Source organism: Hemitrygon akajei, chromosome 1, assembly GCF_048418815.1.
Source record: "Hemitrygon akajei chromosome 1, sHemAka1.3, whole genome shotgun sequence".
NCBI classification, from domain to species: Eukaryota; Metazoa; Chordata; class Chondrichthyes; order Myliobatiformes; family Dasyatidae; genus Hemitrygon; species Hemitrygon akajei.
The window spans coordinates 135,063,523-135,080,004 of NC_133124.1; the positions used below are offsets into that span (position 1 = coordinate 135,063,523).

At 39.8% G+C, this 16,482-nt stretch overlaps 1 protein-coding gene across 3 annotated transcripts in view; it reads right to left on the reverse strand.

Moving 5' to 3' along the window:
- Nucleotides 1-16,482, reverse strand: part of slc25a32b (solute carrier family 25 member 32b) — a 37,670-nt gene that overhangs the window by 20,788 nt on the left and 400 nt on the right. The window contains exons 2-6 of one of the 3 annotated variants that reach the window (XM_073051969.1): nt 16,065-16,308; nt 14,438-14,588; nt 11,683-11,768; nt 4,779-4,939; nt 173-286 (exon numbers count right to left, since the gene is read on the reverse strand). In XM_073051969.1, coding sequence (XP_072908070.1) covers nt 173-286; nt 4,779-4,939; nt 11,683-11,768; nt 14,438-14,588; nt 16,065-16,119 — 567 coding nt within the window. In that variant the 5' untranslated portion in view covers nt 16,120-16,308. Of the gene's footprint in view, nt 1-172; nt 287-4,778; nt 4,940-11,682; nt 11,769-14,437; nt 14,589-16,057; nt 16,309-16,482 lie in introns of all 3 variants that reach the window. The other 2 variants (XM_073051980.1, XM_073051959.1) reach the window with 2 other exon arrangements.

Below are 16,482 nucleotides of genomic sequence, written 5' to 3' on the forward strand. Positions count from 1 at the left end.
TTGGGCACAATGAATATAAGAGAACAGCATTAACGTACAACTGCTTCAGGAAAAAGCAGATCATAACTCGATACAAATAAAATCTCCATTTAGAAACAAAGACAAATTATTGGTTAGAAAGGCACTCTAAGTGTTTTATTAGTTTCAACCATGCCGTGAAAAACAAACTCACTAGTTTTGCACTTGCTGCCCGATTCTTGTAATTATTGTATTCTTTCTTCAGCTCCTCATAAGCCATGAACTGGAGAGCACCGTGCGATGTACCAAAAAGCCCAGGTACAAATCCCTACACAAATGCAGATACAACAAGAGATAAGTATACATCACCGGCATTAAATTTTTCTGTGGATGTACAGTAATTCAATTAAGTACCATGAACTGGATTTTTAAAAAAAGATTTAAAAAAATAGCACTACAAGTCTGGCAACATTCTTATGAATCTTTTCTGTACTCTTTCCAGCTTACTGACATCCTTCCTTATAGTTGGGTGATTAGAAATGAACACAAGTGTATCACCAATGACTTCTATAGTTGTAGTATTACATATTGTCTCCTATACTCAATGCCCCCAATATGAAGGCAAGCAGACTGCTTCACTATCTACCTGTCATCACTTTCAAGGAAACATGCACTTGCAACTCTAGGTTTCTGATCTGTAATGCACTCCAGTTTACCCTGTTTGACTGATCAAAATGCGACACCTTCTTTAATAACCTTATAATCAATTATACCCAGTCCCCGAGTTACGAACGCCTGACTTACAGACAACTCGTACTTATGAACGGAGGGAGGAGGACACCGTCCACCATTTTAAGTCGGATTATGACGCCGCCTGCCATTTTAAGTCGTTACCGTTAACACTGTTGAGTGTGTAACTTTGTACTTGGCTTAAATATTTCTCAGCAAGATTCACCCTGACCTCCCCCCCCCACTTTTCCAGTCAGCGCCGCCCCCACTTGTCCCATTTAACCTGTCTCAGTGTGGGTGGACTTTAGCACCCAGAGCGACCCTCCACCCGCGGCTGCTGCTGTATTTATTTTTACTAAGTTTGAGGATGACATAACATTTGGCGGTGTGCTGTATAGTGAGCTAGATATCCCAGACTACAGCAGGGCTTAGATCAAATGGAGAACTGGCAGACTGTTGACAGATAGCATGTAATCCCAAAAAGTGCATTTTGGGAAATCAGACAGGCATGGAATATATATATACAATAACTGATAGTCCACTATGAATGAACTGAAGGACCTTGGGGTTTTAAGTCCATAGTTCCTAGAAAGTGGTAACACAGGTAGATAGGGTGGTGAAGGTAGCATGTGGCATACTTGCCTTCATAGATCAATTCACAGAATATAAAAATTGGCATGTTACATTACTACTTTGCAAAACATTGTTTAGACTTGGAGTACTGTGTTCAGTTCTTGTTGTACACAATAGGTAAAACGTGGCTGCACTGGAGAAAGCAAAGGGGAGATTAATCAGGCTGTTGCCTGGGTTTCAGGAATTTAGTTAAGGGGAGAGATTTGATAAACTGAGTTTGTTTTCACTGGAGCTAAAAGGAAGCCAAATTGTGGACTAAAAAGAAACATAGATAGGATAGGTCTGAATTTCTTTCTTAGGAGCACCAAAAACAACATAGGTTTAAGCTGTGATTAAGGACTTTTAAAGGGGTTTGAGGGGAAAGTTTAAGTTAAAAAAAAACCTCATCACAAAAAGTGGTTTATCTGAAACTTGTGGCCAAAGTGTATCAGAATTTGACACAATTGTGTTTCAGGTGTTTGAACAGGCACTTAAATAGGTAAGGCACAGAAAAATGCGCAATCAAAGGGGACAAATCCAAAGAGCTAGTTTCTGTGCTATACAACTCTGACTCACGGCAAGTGGAATTTTGCTTTCTTGCTGGATTGTATCCATTCTATGTATATGTAAATCAGTTTGGTTCGGAACGCTGTGCTCGCGTCTACTGTTTGCATGTTTTTTCTCCCTCTTTCTCTGAGCATTGAGTGTCGGTCTTTATTTCTTTTGAAAAGTTTCTTGCTCTGTGGCTGCATGTATGCAGACAAATCTCAAGGTTGTATAGTTTATTCACACATTGATAACAAATGTACTTGAACTTGAATTGAATCCTTAAAGATTCCCTTAAATATATGACTTTCCATCTCAAAGGACACTTTATCCTAATTTACCAGATCACTTTAGTTAGCTCTGCATCTATGCCCTCATATTGGCTCTTATTTGAGTTCTTCTTTCTCTTAATATAAATGCAATAGTTCAATATAATGATCATTTGATATCTCTCCAAAGTGGGATCATAGGATGTGCCAGTTTAAACACTATTTCAAAAAGATTTTACAAGCTCCTGTCTTCACCTGCCCTTATCTATTTGATTTTTCTAATGATTATCACCATAACTTACTGGCAAGCTCTCTTTTCTACTTTGTCTAGCATGCAATTATTAGCAAAGAAAGCCAAGACCTTGACTGGGAAACATGGAGGCAAGATCACACTGCACTATCATGTTGGCTGAACGTCAAAGGCAGGGCATTCAGGATTCTTTAAGTGCCAGTCAAGTGACTTAATGTTACACAGTATGTACAATATATTAAACTCATAAGTTAACTTTGTATTAGAGTTTATTTAAGAAATCTCTTTGGCACTGATAAATCGTCGTTACTGACAGGAATGCAATCCTGACTTCACAGATGCCAGATTTATCTGATGCTGTTTGCAGTGGGCAGTAGTGGTGTTGCAACCAGTACAGCTGTCTCGAAGCTCCAGCAACCCATGTTCAATTCTGACCTTCAGAGTTTGCACATTTTCCTTATGACCTTGTGGATTTCCACTGGCTCTTCTGGATCCCTCTCACAGAGCAGAGTCATATGTTACCTTAACTAGATGCTGTAAATTACCCCTCGTATAGCTGGCTAAGATATGCAAAATAACATATTTCATGACATATGCCAGTGATATTAAACATGATTCTGCTCCTGATCTCCTATTAATCCTTTGTCTGAATACATTTATGCAATGGACTCACTTTCAAGGACTCAATCGCATGTTCCCGATATTTATTGCTTATTTATTATATTTTCTCTACTGTATTTGCACAGTTCGTCAGGTTTTTGCACGTTGGTTGACTGTCCACCTTGTTGGGTGTGGTCTTTCATTGATTCTATTATGCTTCTCGGATTTACTGTGTATGTCCGCAAGAAAACAAATCTCAGGGTTGTGTACGGTGACATATATGAACTTTTGATAATGCATTTACTTTTAACTCTGAAGACAAATGTATGCTGCAATACTGTGGTGCATGATTTCAACAGAAAATGTCAACAAATTCTTCTCCCCCGCCCCCATCAGAAAATGCTACTCTATTCACTGAGCTCCACCAGCAGATTATTTGTTATATTTAAGTGTTGGCCTGTCAAGAGGCAATACTCACAGGGCCTAGAGACTAATCCCACCGGAACTTTCTTTCCACTGTTATTCCCTATGTAATCCATTTTAGTTTCATACTCAGTTTATCATAAAATGTACTGAATCAAAAAATTGGCAGAATTCTTAAACATGCTTTGTTTATTAGAGGAACCAGGGATATGGGAATAGAGGCAAAAATAGCATTGAGGCAGGAAAGGTGTTTTATTATTTCATTTCTCTGCCATGATTTTTTTTCTTGGCAGAGAAGGCTCTAGTGGCTCACTAGCTTATTCCAGCTTCTATATTGTAATAGTGATGAGCATGATCACCTCACCATTTATTACTATGCAACTAATAACAGTAAGCACAATCACCTCACAATAAAAATTCTCCGTAACACTTTATTTTGCATTCTATTACTGCTTTTCCCTTGCACTACAGTTCGAGTACCCCTTATCCAAAATGCTGAGGGCCAGAAGTGTTTCAGATTTTGGAATGTATAATGAATTAGCATTAGATCAACATCATTTCCAACTCTGAATTGATGTGCTACCAGTAAGCGTCTTTGTCTTACACTTGTTCATCACACAGTAAAAATTATTACATACCATTAATATAATGAAAATATAGTGTGTGCAGGGCAACAAAAGCAACACAGCAGCATCAGGATAAAACCTGAATCGCTGTTGAATAACAATAAACACCAGGCTTCCAGCCTCCACCTGCGATGCCGTGTTTTGATTAAAAGGTTACAGTGCACTGTATTTGCATTTTACCATTTTATTAAGGTTTTATGTAAGGTATAAAAATAATCAACATTGTAGTCGTGTTCTGGTGTTAAGATTTTTGTGATCAGCAGACGCTTTAAAAATTTAATGCTATGTCTTTTCTTAAATTTCTGCAACCACCCTGCTGAATATTCAGTAACCTTCAATTTTCAGTTTGTTGTGATAGATTTTTGCTTGTTTCACCATCATCATACTGTTAAGTGGCATATGTTGACTCCAACTCTGATGGTACATGATTGAGATCTACATCTTTTGCTTTTCATTTTTGTGTTTTTCTATTTTTCATTAACTTCCATTCATTACATGTGTGAGATCACTTCTCAGAACTGTCTGTGGTTCACAGAAACCTGTGCATTGCCTGGGAACCTTCTCAGCACCTTGTGGAATTTTCCATTTGTATTGTCATGTCAGCCCTCAAAAACAATTTTTGGATTTAGGAATTTTGGAGCTGCAGTTCAGTGTACTGATGTAATGAAATGATGTGTATGGATGTCACACAAGTCACAACCAATTTTCTATTACAATTTTTTTTCTTATTAAATACTTTGCAACTTCCTGCTGCCATTATCTCACCTTGTAAAGTCCATGAATACCTTCATTCTGATATATTTTGAAAAGGGCTTGAAACATGCCTTTGTACATTCTCTTTGATGGGTCGGCAGTTGCTTCGTACTGCAGAACCAATCGTGTCTTTGTCACCCAAATTGGATTTGTAATGCAAAGAGTCATTGCACCTAAACAGAAACCGATGAATTTACTTTATTACTTGAAATACTTAACTTAAGTAACAGTACAATTTAATATTAAAATAAATCAAATACAGCTTAATATCAAACCAAACAGCTTTTTAAAAGCTGATTTAGAAATAATATGCTCTGAAATAGGAGCATTAGAACAACGCTCCATGTTCTTTATGTACTCTTTCGAATAGCGCAGTTGTTCTTCTTTCAACTGATTTCTTTTATGTGACCCATTAAAAATTCCAATTGACATTTGCACATGCCATTACAATGGCAACACAGCCTTCAGCTCTAAAGGAACTAAACAAAGATATACACCATTAATGTGTGTGTAATACAGAAAAAAATGGAGGCAAAAAAAAACAATATTCCACTTATTTGAGGGAGACCTCAAAACTTTACAGTGGATATTCGTAGGAGAGACGGGTCCTTTGTTGTAAGGGCAGGGTATTAGACCATAGAGAGCAACAATGAACAGATGGCTGTGGAACCAACCTCCAAAACTGAAACAAGCCAAAATATGGAGTCATGTGGACTTGTGGAAACTGTGTGGTGATTTCTTTTGAACTTGTAGTCCTTTAACATCCTTGGACTATTTTTACTGTTCCCATGGTCTGTTTTTTATCAATTACGCTATTGTTTGCACTGTTGTAACTATATGTTGTTACTATGTGGTTTTGTGCACGTCTTGTAGCTTTAGTTTTTGGTTTTGTTTGTCTGATGGATTTGGAGCTCCTTTCCGGGGAACGCACTAAGAAGGTAGCACGATATTAATACGCAGCAGCCTCTCCGGACTCTGGATTGGGGATTGCCAGACGTTATGTGGATTTTCTGGCGTAGTCTGTTTTGTCATACGCTTTTGTGATATCATTCTGGAGGAAAGTTGTCTCATTTTTTAAACTGCATTGCATTTGTGGTTTCTAAATGACAATGAACTGAATCTGAATCTGAATGTGGAAAGAAGATGCGTGTAATCTGAAAGCTTTGGCTACTGGGATGTACTGCTCAAGTAGCAATATTCTAAGCACAATGGGATTAGATCGCACTCCCACAAATTCAATAACCAGAAAGATAGCCATCCCCAGTCACTCATTAAATCAGAGCCAGAAATATTAAATCAGTGAACAATGCCCATGATACACCTAATTAATAAGCCTCTATATTGTACGGTACATTACAAGAAATCTTACTCCTAGCAGTAAGGGAGCTCTCTCAGTCAGAGACTAATCTACCTGGAGGAAAAGCGCCCCCAGCAACCACCCCCCCCCCCCCCGGCCCCTGATGTGCATTAGACGAGCCATGATTTATAGCTCACAGTCCACAGGACCAAGCAGTAACCTTTGTGGTACACAAGCATCTCATGGTTCCTCCACATCATGCACTCCAGTATTGAAAATTTTAGATTTGGCATTTGTACACAAGGATGCTTACACAATTCCTTTACTGGTTCTATTGCTATCCTGAAATTTGCAGGTTCACCAGATAAAAATGTACCTTGATTTGTTGGGAGTAATTTTTTTTTTATATATGACTATGTTTCACCAGCACCAAAGATTCACGTAGAGAGGAGGAGCCATCAGAAGACAATGAATCTATCACCCCAAACACTACTCTACAACTTGACTTTGGAGTCACTACACACAATAATCAGCTAGAAAATGAATAAATCTATTCAGTTGATTTACCAGAATCTTGTATCACACAGTATATTGGTTGCATCATAAAAGGACCACACAGCAGAAGGCTAGTTAAATACTTGTAGTCTTATAATACGCAGGAAGACTACCCCATCACTAAATATCAAGAAATTGAGACGAAGAGTTCTTGAAAGTGAGTCCATGGGTTGTGGGGACATTTCAGTGATAGGACAAGTGAAGTTGAGTGAAGTTATCACCAAGAAATAACAGAATCAATGAAAGACTGCACCCAACAGGACAAACAACCAATCTGCAAACGACAACAAACTGTGGAAGTGCAAAGGAAAAATAAATAAAACTTAACAAGCAAGTAACAAATATTGAGAATGTGAGATAAGGAGTCCTCAAAAGAGTCCATAGTTTGAGGGAACAGTTCAGAGATGGGGTGAATGAAGTTATCCCAATTGGTTCAAGAGCCTGATGGCTGAGGGGTAATAGCTGTTCCTGAACCTGGTGATAAGACTCCTGTACCTTCTTCCTGATGGCAGAAGTGAGAAGAGAGCATGGCCTGTATCAATATGTGTCATCTGTCACCCACTTCATTATCTTGCAGTAGTGTATTGCACAGCAAACTATGAAGTATGGTACTAATCAGACAAAACCACCTGTACACTTCTTTGACTGGCAGAGTTGTGGGCCTGAGACTAAACAGTAAGTTGGTTAACCTTAGAGTGGTGAAATAGGAGTGTAGTTCCCTATAGTCTTTGCAGTGAGGAAGATGACTTTTTTTTTTTGGGGGGGGGTGTTGCATAGTCTGCTACAGTGATCTCCTTCCAAGCACCAGCTCCAGTTCTGTCTTCCAGCAAGACCAAGGGAATCAACGAACACATACCCACCTTAAGAAGCCCCCACATTCTTAGGTGGCAGAGGAGCTCAGTAAAGTTTTAGTAATGGTTACGAGTAAGCATTAGAATGAGCATGTAGTCTTCACACTGCTCTGCAACGGACTATAGACATCATATGCGAAAGTCTGATTTATGTTTCAAACTGCCCAGCTGCAGAACAATTTGTGTTATCAAACCTTTATCAGCTTACAATGACAGGTATATAGCTTTATCACCCAACAAGTGTTGCACAGTAAATGATATGGCTGGTCATTGTGTTGTCCTTAAGGCATTTAGCTTTATTACATTGGCGCTTTAGTAATTTGTAATTATTTTCTAGTTAAAGTTACGGTTGATAACTACGTTGCAGTTGTTGAAGGTAAATTCATTATCGTGTGATGACGTCACACCCAGTTTTGCAGTGTCTTGTGGGTAAATACTGGTTTGGAGAAACGAAGACGGGGGCTTGTGTGTGCAGGATCAGCGCGAGAAAAGTTCCATTTCTACGCACTAAGAAACATCATAGAAGCAATGCCATAAGTTCATATGACAATCGATATGTTGAAGCAAAAACGCTAACGCTGATTCTGTTAAAAGAAATGACGGTTGATAAAGTTTATTTTCTTGTGCTATTAAAAGTGTTGCTAGAAAGTTTGTGTTGAAGTGTATTTAAAGCTGTTGATGGCTTAGGTAGATTCTGACTATGTTGTAATTTAATGAGACTTTATGTAATATAGTTTGTTGTAGTTTTACTTTTACAGTATTTATGATGCAGATGTGATGCCAAGTGTGTATGTGTGTATATATACACAAAAATATACATACATACACACACAGTATATATCTTGCATTGTTTTATCAACATTTTCACCATACGTTAATGTGGAAGAGTGAACAACAAACGGTTAATCTTACTGCGATCCTGTCCTCATTGGCTACGGTTTAACTTGGTGTTTAGTTCAGAGTTTCTACACATTGCACAAGAACACTAGTCATACTTCTCAAGCTAGGGGCAGCACAGCAGCGTAGTGGTTAGCACATTGCTTTGCAGTACCAGTGACCCGGGTTCAATTCCCAGCACTGCATGTAAGGAATTTATATGCTGTCCCTGTGACCATGTGCGTTTCTTCCAGGTGCTCTGGTTTCCTTCCACAGTCAAAAGAGTACCTGTTGATTTATCTCAATAAAGAAATAACATGTAGATATTCAGAAGAGGCATGAAATCTAGAAATGGCCACTTCTGATTTTCATTTTGGAAAGGGATCCTCTCTCATAAAGCACAGAAATAAAGAGCATTAAGCTATTTCAAATGCTAGAGTACTATTTTAATAAAATTCTCAGTTAATATTCTAAAAAGGTGATTCCTACAATACACAGAATGAATCAGCATTCACTCTAATCAGATTTGAAAACACTGTGTACTATTTTTGTCAAAACCAAACAGTTTAGAGGCTGTCCAAACATAAATATTACAATCCACGGACATTAAAAGATGGATTCCATCTTTGTTATGATCATTCAGAAAGTTTGTTTTACAAATATACACACAAACCAAGTGGGGAAATGAGACCTATGGAAAACTCTGAAAGCCAACACAGACAACACTGGCCAAGTGTGCTTGTTTTATAACCAGACACAAATACAAGAGATATAAATGGGAAATATAACATCCATGCTCAACCCCAACAAATGGACACACACACACAACCTGTAGCTGCTGATCAGAATTGCACAACTGTGAGGAGGAATTTTAGACCATTCCTCCAAAGAAAGATGTTTCAGTTCATCAATATTTCTGGAATACTTTGTATGAACAGCCCTCCTCAGTTAAGGTCTGGACACTGATTTGGCCATTCCAAACCACAAAATTTCTTCTTTTTAAGCCATTCAGTTGTTGATTTACTTGTCTTTCGGGTCTTGTCTTGTGCGTCACCCAACTTCTAATAAGCTTTAGGTGACTGCTACCCTTATATTCTCCTGTAAAACATCTTGATATACTTTTGAATTCATTGTTCCCCCAACAATTGCAAGCTGTCCAGTCTGTTACGTACCCCGTAACTGGGTGTCTGACCAGCAAAGATAGAAGAATCCGTTGGAGTCTGGTGGTACTATTTTCACAGTGTTTATTAGTAAAATATACAAATCAATATCAACAATGCAAATATATAGATAATACACGTTAGCAATACTAAACCTAAAAGTGTGGGTATAATAATAATCAATAATAAACAAGCTCTATCGATGTCTAGGGGATAATGAATTGTCATATGTGAATATAAAGTTCAGTTCAGTTCATACGTGCCGAGGTAATTGTTGGTTCTTGTGTTTTAATCGTTGGGGGGAGAGAGAGAGAGAGAGAAAGCGAGCAAACAGTGACAGCTACAGTCAGTCAAACCTTCCTTTACGTTCTTGATCCGTCGATGTGTTGTGGCCATTCAGGTATGACCCCTCTGTCCTTCAGCTAGACCGTTCTTCTGTGGTGGACTCGTCACCCAGGCAAGGGTGGACACACACACACACAAGCCCCCACCGGCCCTGCTATAACACTGAGTTAAACTGACCGATCCTTTGTTCAGTCCCCGATGCCCCACACCTTCTCGTGGGTTCCAACACTCAAGCAGTGCTCACTAGTGTGTCTCCTGGTGTGTCTGAGGGGTGTCTCCCCAGACCTCACTTTTATCCCTACTCAGGTGTCAATCAGTTTTGAATGGCTTAGCCCATCAAACCAGCCCACTCCGGCTGTCCACTGAGGAATTTTAATGAACAGAATGGTACCAAGGAAACAGCCCTCTCCGGAGCCATAAGTCTTTCAGGAGTCATAATATGGTGGGTCAACAAGTCTCTCTCTCCCCCGGTGTTATCTCTCCCTTATCTGAAGCAAATGTTCCAGTCCCAGTATGTTTTCCCTTTCTCTCTCATTAGCAGCGTGGTAACAGTAGCAGTCTGTGATTCTCTCGGGGGGGGGGGGGGGGGGGAATATGGGCAACTCTGTACTCTTCTGCCCATCAGAGTTGTTCATCCTTCATAACAAGTCCCTGAGGCAACAAAGCAGCTCCAAACCATGATGCACCTTTTACCACACTTCACAGTTGGGATGAGGATTTGGTGTGCTGAGCGGTGCCCTTTATCTTCCAAACACAGCATTGTGCATTTCTGCCAAAAAGTTCTGTCCACAGAACATTGTTCCAGAAGTGTTGTGGAACATCCAGTGGTCCTTTGCAAACAAGTGATGTGCAGCAATTTTTTTTTGAGAGCAGTCGTTGTCTCAATCGGGTCCTTCCATGAGCACCACTGTCATTCAGTGTTTTTCTTATAGTTGACACATGAACCTGTAGATATCTCTAGCAAGTTCTAGAGATATCTGCAAGTCTTTTGCTGTCACACTTGGGCTCTTTTTCACCTCCTTCAGCTTTAAATATTGTGCTCTTGGCGTGATCTTTGCAAGATGCCCACTCCTAGGGAGAGTAGCAACAAAACTGAATTTCCTCCATTTGTAGACAATTTCTCTTACTGATGAACACTCAGGTCTTTAGAAATGCTTTTGTAGTCTTTTCCAGCTTCATGCATCTCCACAATTCTTCTAACATCCCCTAAAAGTTGTTTTGAATGAGGCTTGGTGCACATAAATGGAACTTTGAGAAGAGTAGGCTCTGTCAGCAGCTTGATCTTGTATGTCTCTTTTTATAGAGCAGAGCACGTCTACACCTCCAATCTTATCTCATTGACTGGAACACCTGACTCCAAATGACTTTATTAGAAGACATTACCCCAGAGGTTCACATACTTTTTTTGAACCTAGACTGATTGTTAAAATGGTGTACTCAGTATTGATGAGTACAATTGTATGTTATTAGTTTAGGCAGATTATATTTGTCTATTATTGTGACTTAGATGAAGATCAGACTACACTGAGTAATTGATGTAGAAAACCAGGTAGTTGCAAAGAGTTCACAAACTTTTTCTTGCAACTGTACTTATTGAGAACAGACAGAAAAATGAAAATGCAAATATGGAAATGACCTTTTTTGCTAAAAGTTTGCTATAATCTGTACACTGTAAGTTGTCACTTCCCTGGTGAAGTCAGAATTATAATAACAAAATAAAACTATCAATTACAGTAATGAACAAAAGCGTTCTGGAGGGTAACACCAATACGATTAAAATATAAAGTATTAATAACGCATCGTCAAGTCAAGCAAATTTTCCAAATACTTACCAGCTTCAGCAGCTGAGATGAGGTGCTGAGTAGCGCTAAGCTGTGTTGGAAACCCATCCTGCTTGTAAGCCTTGATAGCGTTATAACTGTAAGTAGCATACATTTAACATTTAACAATGACTGGCGACACCAAAGATATTCTCTATTCTTACACATCTTCGAACTATATCAACTATTTTTAAAAAAACCTCTTTTCGTAGCAAGAAACTAGTTAGTTTTTTCACACTTGAATATTTTCAGTTGGGCTGCACAAATAAAAGCCATTAATTTAAGGAAACATTAATTATTTGTTCACACACAGCACTGGGTACAGCAAAGCAACAGATCCCATGTGGCTTTTGAGCTTTACTTGTCACGTTCCCATGACTAGCTATCCACATTGAAATAATAAAGGATTATTCATATATATTCATACAAGAAGGCATGGTTCACTTCAAAATTATTCATGACATGCGCATTGAAATATAGAGAGAAATATGTTACTTTGCATTAAAAAAATCAGCACTTGCCAGAATGTGCTGGGGACAGTCCACAAGTATCACCACACATCTCAGTACTAACATAGCACACCCACAATGTTCAGCAGAACACCACCAACAATAACATCAAATCAAAACACCATGCTCCCATTAACACATGAGATTCTGCAGATGCTAGACATCCAAAGCAACACACAAAATGCTGGAGAAACTCAACAGGTCAGGCAACAGCTATGGAAATGAATAAACAGTTGATGTATTGGGCTGAGACCCTTCATAAGGACTGGAAAGTAAGGGCCAAGAAGCCATAATAAGATGGTGGTGGGGGAATGGAGTAGAAGCTGGCAAGTGATAGGTGAAACCAGGTGAGAAGGCAGGTAGTTGGAGGATGGGGATAAATGATTTAAGATGAAATAAGTTTAATAATTTTTTTGTCAAAGGATCAAAATTTGTTAAAGTTTGTTTATAGTAATGCCTTTAATCTTCAAATATCATACTTACCTGGATGTACCTAATTTCTACTGCCAAATGTGATAAGGAACAATCAAAATGGAGAAGAAAAAACACCTTTTATAAGCCATGAAAGATGGTAGAAACAGATGCAATTGCAATGCTTCAGAGGCATTTACAAGAGACATGAACATATCGGGGTTGGAGGAACACATTCCACGGTGCAAATCACATGTATAACATACAGCACATAAAATATTAACAGATATAAAATTCTGTAAAACATATATGCATATATGACATGTATTTAAATATAAAATAGTATAATGCTACCAGTGCTGTCATAAATAATGTGAACTGGTAGCAGGGTGGTACACAGCCTGGGGAAAGTAGTGGTTATCCAGCCCAGCAGTCCTTGCTCTTATACTGTGGTACCTTCTGACGCATGGGAAGGTTCAATGACAATGCTGAGAGCTCTGCAAATGCAGCACTTCTGGATGGTGAGGGGGTGAAGAAAGACTCACCATTCCCCAAATCACCTTCTTTGCAACTTAAAACATGCTCAATTTTTACTTTTTCAGCTTGATTAAGAGAACAGAAGAGGCCCTTATCTAAAGTAATCAAAAATGCCTGCACATAGTCTCCATCCTTCCATGCTCGTGTGTCTGTCGGAATGACTTTAAACATTACTATTGTATCTGGTTCTACCACCTTCCAAGTACCTGCAACACTTAAAATTTCCCCCACACTTTCCCTTTAAATTTCCCCATCTTACCTTAAAGCTCTTATTACTTACACCCTGGCAAAAGGACGCTGACCCACGCACCCAATTTATGTCCCTCACAACTTTATATACCTGTCAGGTTGGCCCTCAGCCTCCAGAGAAAACCTCTCCTTATAGATAGTACAGTCCAATAAAAGCGACATCTTGGTGAATTTCTTCTGCAGCCTTGCCAAAACCTCTGTGACCTTCTGATAGTGTGGTGTCTAATATCTGCCAACTGAAGCTGTTTGCATTGCTGAGCACTTGCAGTATTCTGTTTCTGTCTTACTTTCTTCTTCCCTCCCAGACCGGAGAAAGATTCCCCAGCAAAAGCTCGACCTAATCTTTAAGTTTAGGCTTTTGGCCCTTGTATGGGAGCCTCAAAACCCATCAGCACAAATGCTGAGGAACGCCAAGAGTTCTCTGAGGAACTCTGAGCTACTCTCAGCAAAATCTGAGTCAAGGAGACATTGCTATAAAGAATCTGATTTTAACTGGCCAGCAAATACACACTGTCCCGATGAAGGGTCTCAGCCCGAAACATCGACTGTTTATTCCCCTCCACAGCTGCCTGACCTGCTGATTTTCTCTATTAAGAGTTCCAACATCAGCAGTATCTCTTCTGTCTTGGATACAAATTAATAATTCATATATTTGCTGATTAAAGTTTACTTCAAAAACCTACGCTTCAAATGCCAAAGATTTAAAGATTATTAAAATGAATTACACCAGTCTTAGTGAACAAATCTGCAGCCCTCGCTTTGTCATCTGGCAAGTGTCTCAAGGCATGAAGTTTGCAATTCACTGCCTGGTGACATTTGCTTTCCATTTCATTTCATGTTTCAATCTTTTTATTGATTTTCCAATAAAGAATATACAAATCAGAGAAGCTTAGCAAACAGTTTGCTTTCCATATCATGCTGCTGCACTCTGGATCGTCACGGGCCATCCCGTGTTACTGTGAAGATTTTAGGCAGTGATTCTGGACAGCAGGCCTGGTTCAACACAATTCAGCCCACTAACAAGGAATTTCTAACTTACAAAAAATATTTGTTATACTTACAAAAAGAAATATAATCCCCAAGACAATCCTGCACCCCAGACATTGGGGGTTACTCCTTGGTACAGCCCTTGAATTCCATCAGCCTTCCAGATGCTTTTGATGCAATGTAGAATTCCATTGTATTTGGGTCTTACCTGCAAGCCATCACTCACTGCACAGCAAAAAAAAACAAAAAAATTTAAAGATCAAATCAAAAATCTTCTCAAGATCCAGTTTTGGTTAGCCTTTAGTAAAACTATGGAATGAATGTGTAGTAAATGCCATAACGCTTTTTCTCAAAGCTGCAGGCAGGTAGATTACACTTCACGGGTGCCACAGTAGTGTTGCAGTTAACACGATGCTAATACAAATCACAGTTTGGGGTTCAAGTCCAGCGGCATCTGTAAGGAGCTTCTATGTTCTCCTTGTGACCTTCAGGTGCTCTGGTTTCCTCCCACAGTCCAAATATGTACCTGTTAGTGGGTTAATTGGCCACTGTAAGTTGTCCTGTGATTAGGCTAGGGTTAAATGGGTGGGCTGCTGGGCAGTGTGGCTCATTAGGCTGGAAGGGACAGTTCTGAACTTTATCTTGATATAAAAAATTCAAGCCACACAATTCATAGCTTTCGTCCTGCGTGATGATGTATGAATGATGCCCCCCCCCCCCCCAAACACACATACTTCTAATGGAAAAGATGGAGGTGTTTACCAGAGGAGATGCAAGGTGCTCCTTCCCTCCACTGGACTGCAGGTCACCCTTGGGTAAGGAGTAGCAATCCCCCCCTCCCCGCAGATCAGGGTCACGTGAAGCCACGGGAGCAAGTGGTGGATGGTCATAGGAGTAGCTAGTACAAATCACAAGTCCTGGTTATAAACCACTGATGCCAGGCAGACATTTTTGAATCTTTGATAATGGCTGGAATCACCCATCTTGTAAAGACACCGCCCAGAAGGCAGCAACGGCAGACCATTTCAGTAAGAAAAAGTTGCCATGAACAATCATGCTCAAGACGATGATCACCACGTCATACAAAATGGCACGGCACATAATGATGATAACGGAGGCCTCAACCCATGACGTCTATGCCGACTTTCTCTCACATGCCTATCCAGATTCCTTTACCTTCAACTAGGGGTACCTTACAGTATCCAATTAACTTACTGAACAGCGGAAGGGAAGAGAAGTAGCCCAGGGAAAGTCACAGACACATGGAGAACGTGCAAACTGCAAACGGGACACAGCCATGTTCAGGACAGAACCTAAATCTCAGGAGCTGTGAGCCAGCAACACTCCTGTACCATTCACACGTTCTGCTTCTAGTAATACAAAAAAAGGACACACATCCTGAATTTAACATTCGCACTCCATTAAAGCACTCAATCTCCATTGTTATGCTTAATCACTCTAACTAGGTTTCACAGGGATAAGGTTTGGTTGAAAAGGTGTCTCTTACCACACCTATCATGACCTGAACTTGCGACGCCAATACATCAGACACTAAAGATTTTAGTCAACCATAAATGGAGCTGAATTGTCGCCTGATTGATTGTGACCTCCGCTAATTAAGGAGACAACATTTTAATAACTTTCCAATTCTGCAAATAAAAAAGGTTTTGTTTGAATAAAAGCATAACTCTCACAATCCACCTCGCAAATGTTGAGTCCCTCCAACATGTTGTGTGTCGCTCTGGATTTCCAGCATCCGCAGAATTTCTCGTGTTTGGTTGACCCCAAGATCCACACTCCCAACCGTGCACTTTACACTCACAGCAGCACAGATAACAAAGCAGGTCCCTGGATTCAACCTGGAACTCCGGGCGACGACTAGAATTTGGACCTTCGCCTTTTAACCGCGGTGTTTCCGCCGGGTGCACCGATTAACGCCCACAGCCTAAAAGAAGCGTGGTTGGTGGGTTAGTTGGCCAGTTAAAACTGCTCCTTGTGAGAGGTAGAATAGGAGGGTGTGTATGGTAAGGATAAAGCACGGGGTAAATACTGGGCGGGTGGGGGTTTACTGATTTGCTGTATCAGTCGACATGCACTGGGTACCGTGTATGTCGCTCGG